This window comes from Exophiala bonariae (assembly GCF_035927105.1).
Source record: "Exophiala bonariae strain CCFEE 5792 chromosome Unknown scaffold_124, whole genome shotgun sequence".
In the NCBI taxonomy this organism is placed as follows: Eukaryota; Fungi; Ascomycota; class Eurotiomycetes; order Chaetothyriales; family Herpotrichiellaceae; genus Exophiala; species Exophiala bonariae.
The window spans coordinates 1-3,361 of NW_027042599.1; the positions used below are offsets into that span (position 1 = coordinate 1).

The 3,361-nt window shown below is 50.0% G+C and overlaps 1 protein-coding gene across 1 annotated transcript; it reads right to left on the minus strand.

The window, feature by feature from the left end:
• Positions 1-815: 815 nt before the first annotated feature.
• Positions 816-3,283, minus strand: LTR84_002339 (uncharacterized protein; the record flags this gene model as incomplete). Its single annotated transcript, XM_064845953.1, has 4 exons — positions 816-1,971; positions 2,020-2,831; positions 2,888-3,026; positions 3,258-3,283. 4 exons carry the CDS (start codon positions 3,281-3,283, stop codon positions 816-818), a joined length of 2,133 nt encoding a protein of 710 aa, XP_064699710.1.
• Positions 3,284-3,361: the final 78 nt, after the last annotated feature.

The window sequence follows — 3,361 nt, forward strand, 5'->3', positions numbered from 1 at the left end:
CCTTGATGGCCACCGTCGTAAGATCTGCACATGTTGCGGCCATTTCTCCTTACCCTCTGGTGTGCTGCGGTCAGCTCAATAATGCCGAATTTTGGCCTCCATTGATCTGTCACCCTGTCATCCTTGATTTCATCAGGTCAGAAAGTTTACCACCCTCTGGTTAGCTGACTGGAGATGCACCCGGGTTTCTGTCGTCGCCGAGTCTCTAAATCAAACGGTATGTGAATACAATCACGCACTTTTCTCGCGTTTACCCACTCGCGAGTAAGATGATGTCCAACTTGTCCATCACACATATTTGCTGCCTCGGTTTCAAGCCCCGCCTCAGCTCAGCCACCGAACCACCGGACCTTTTAAACCATGTTTACCTTTCATATTTCTGCAAAGCGTTCGTTCGTCTCCCAAATCTCTGTGTCTCCGTCAGTCGTCATAACAGGTTTCTGTTCAGAAGTGGTAGTAGGAGTAGAAATTACGGGCGTTAAAAAGGCATTTGCTCTACGGTACTTACCGTGCAGCACTTAAGAATGCGGTAGTCCTCGGTAGTTCTAGTCTGTAAGTTCGTGCTAGCGCATAACTCACTCTCACCGTCAACCCGTGGTCCTCATTGGGGTGGCTTCCTGACTACTGGGGCCATGGCCATACTAGACGACAGTCAACCCATTTCAAGTCCTTTTACATAACAGCAATTATAAACTGTGATCGGAGAACGTCGCGTCCTCATTCTCACTGAGCAAATAGATATATCATCTCAACGATTGCGGTATGTATTTCTGAATGAGGTATGTATATTTGGTATCGGACCGAAAGACTAGGCTTCACACCAAACGCCGAAGGGTTTCGCCTAAGGGTTTCACCTCTCGTGTTATGTACGGAAGATCCTTAACACACTCGTCATCCTCAGTCCACTCATCAGGCTGCCGAGCCTCTAACGGGATATCCCCAACGTACAGATCTTCGTATCTCTCTGCAACATCAGACAGAAGCTTTCTGAGTATCCTCCACGCTCGGTATGCGGAGCAGGAATTCTCAGTCATACACCAAAGATACGCCATTGCCTTGCGTAAATAGTCAACCACCTCGGCGCTTTCGGTAGGGAAATGTCGACAGTCAAGTGAGAGTTCTAGCAGCAACACCGCAGCAGCCTGTGCTAGGTAATGAAGAAGCGCCCAGCAAGGGAGTAGTTGATTTGCCTCGTGCACACTTGGATTGTCCGGCATCACGGCCAACATGGACATGGCGGCATGGACGCATGCTCGAGCGGAGCTGCGATTGAACTCCTGAGAACGCACAGATTCGTTTTCGATGACAATCTCACATAGGCAATGTCTATGCAGTATCATCTGAACGCTGTGATAGTACATCGCGAGTTCAATCTTGGCCCTGGGGTCCGATTCTATCGGAGCCTTGCCTTGGATGGAAAGATCATCAGGGAGGTTCTCAACCCAATATCGAACCTCGGTTTGCAGTTCGCCAATTTTCCGCTGAATCTCCGCCCACGTTAACTCCGAGCTTCCAGAATAAAGTTCCGTTGCGATCTTGTCACTGAGCCGACACAGACGAAGTCTTTGAGGGAAGTATGACACTGGCGAACCGCGGCCCACTGTAGCGAAATTTTTCCAAGGAATTGCACCGCCTGTCATTCCTTGTGGTATGTCTCTATTTTTGTTCAAGAAATCCAACCAGAAATTCCGGAAACTTGACGAAGATTCAGAACTGCTTAGCCTTACAGAAGGCGTGATGCTGGGATCATCGAGATTGCGGAAAGAATCCATTGGTATGGTCGCATCTGACAATGAGATGGACTTTGGACGTCCGGTCACTTCGGCGATGAGGACTTCGAGACTGTACAAAGAGTACCAGGTACGTGCCCGCCTGTCTTTCTCATCATCTTCGGTGTTAGGATCAACTACTCTGAGATGCATTCCCAGCGCGGTGGCATGGCGTGTAGCCTGTCCGAGGGTGTTCCATGACCTAATACCTTAGTCTGCGACGCTTGAACACGAATGGGTCTAGACTCACCTTGCTATTGAACCATTGAGGAACAGATAAAAAGCAACAATTCCCAAGGCTTGGACTCGTTCAATATCCGGATGATCGAGCATAATCCTGTGATCGAGCCCCAGACGCCTCGCTCTGGCATAGTAGACGAGATGAGAGTCCGAGCGATGGAGGTAGTCCAGCTTTGAGATTTGCAACCACTTTGAGCCAATTGCCCACACGATGTTGGCGAGCGCAAGCCAGCGGCGCTGACTCCATTGGAGGCGTTCATCCTGATGTGGAAAGGTATGAAGCGTCTTCAAGAAATCATCTCGGCCTACGAAATGGAAGGCCCCTTGTAAAGCATGGAAGTATGATTCGGATAGTATTGCCGCAGTCTCAAGAGGTGGCCGATCAAGCTCATTGACATAATCCTCATCGACAGCTAACACGTTGTGGTCGTCCATAAAATAGTTACAGTCCTGCGTCGCGGAGAGAGAGAGACCGACTTTCGGAAGTACGGCATACTCTGCTCCTTGTGGAGGGTTGGATATATGCTCCCGTGCCCGCTGGATCCAGGTGATCTCTGACATTTTGCCTATGAATCCAGATGCACCTTTCCCCAAGTCTAGGTTCACGACCCTGCTCAGCTCATCTTGCCTACCAGGGGATCCAACCATTGACGACACGTTTTCCTCCTCGAAGGTATGATCTTTGCGGGTCTCCTCGAAATCTATAGTCGTACCGTCCGTGCCAGCGCTTCGTTGAACCGTGTCTCTCTTCAGGCTAGAGCTACTTTGCGCTCCACTGCTCGAGCTCCCAAGGCTTTCATGCTTTTGCTCATGTGACGAGTACTAGTTCTTGGGTGTTAGCTGTCGGCTTCGCTACTGAAGAGAGCGCCGGAGCAGACCTTTGAGAGAATCTCAATAATGTCGTCGTGCTCGGACGGTTGGAAGTTTGGACTTGTCGCAAGCGACCGGAGTGCGCTCAACAGTTGTTGATTTTCGCCTTCTAACACATCAATGCGCTCGAGGCTCTCGGCCAGATCTCTATGAAAAGTCAGATCTCCGAATATGTCTCAGCGTGTTGGGTGACACAAGCTTCTTATTTCTTTCTCGCTTACGGTCTCCATAGGAGCACACAGCATCATCTTTCACGCACTTGACGCAACGATCCCCTCCCGTGCACTTAGTGCGCATCAACCGGCACCGATCACAAGCATGAGAAATGCGAGACTTGGAGGACAGCGAAAGAGAACCCAGAGATAGTTGAGGCAATACCGGCCCTTGCAGTCTTCTTTCCTCATGACTTGAGCTTGGAGGTCGATGACCAAGCTCAGGTAAATGCGACGCCGGCATGCTCTTATGGACTCGCTCAATATATT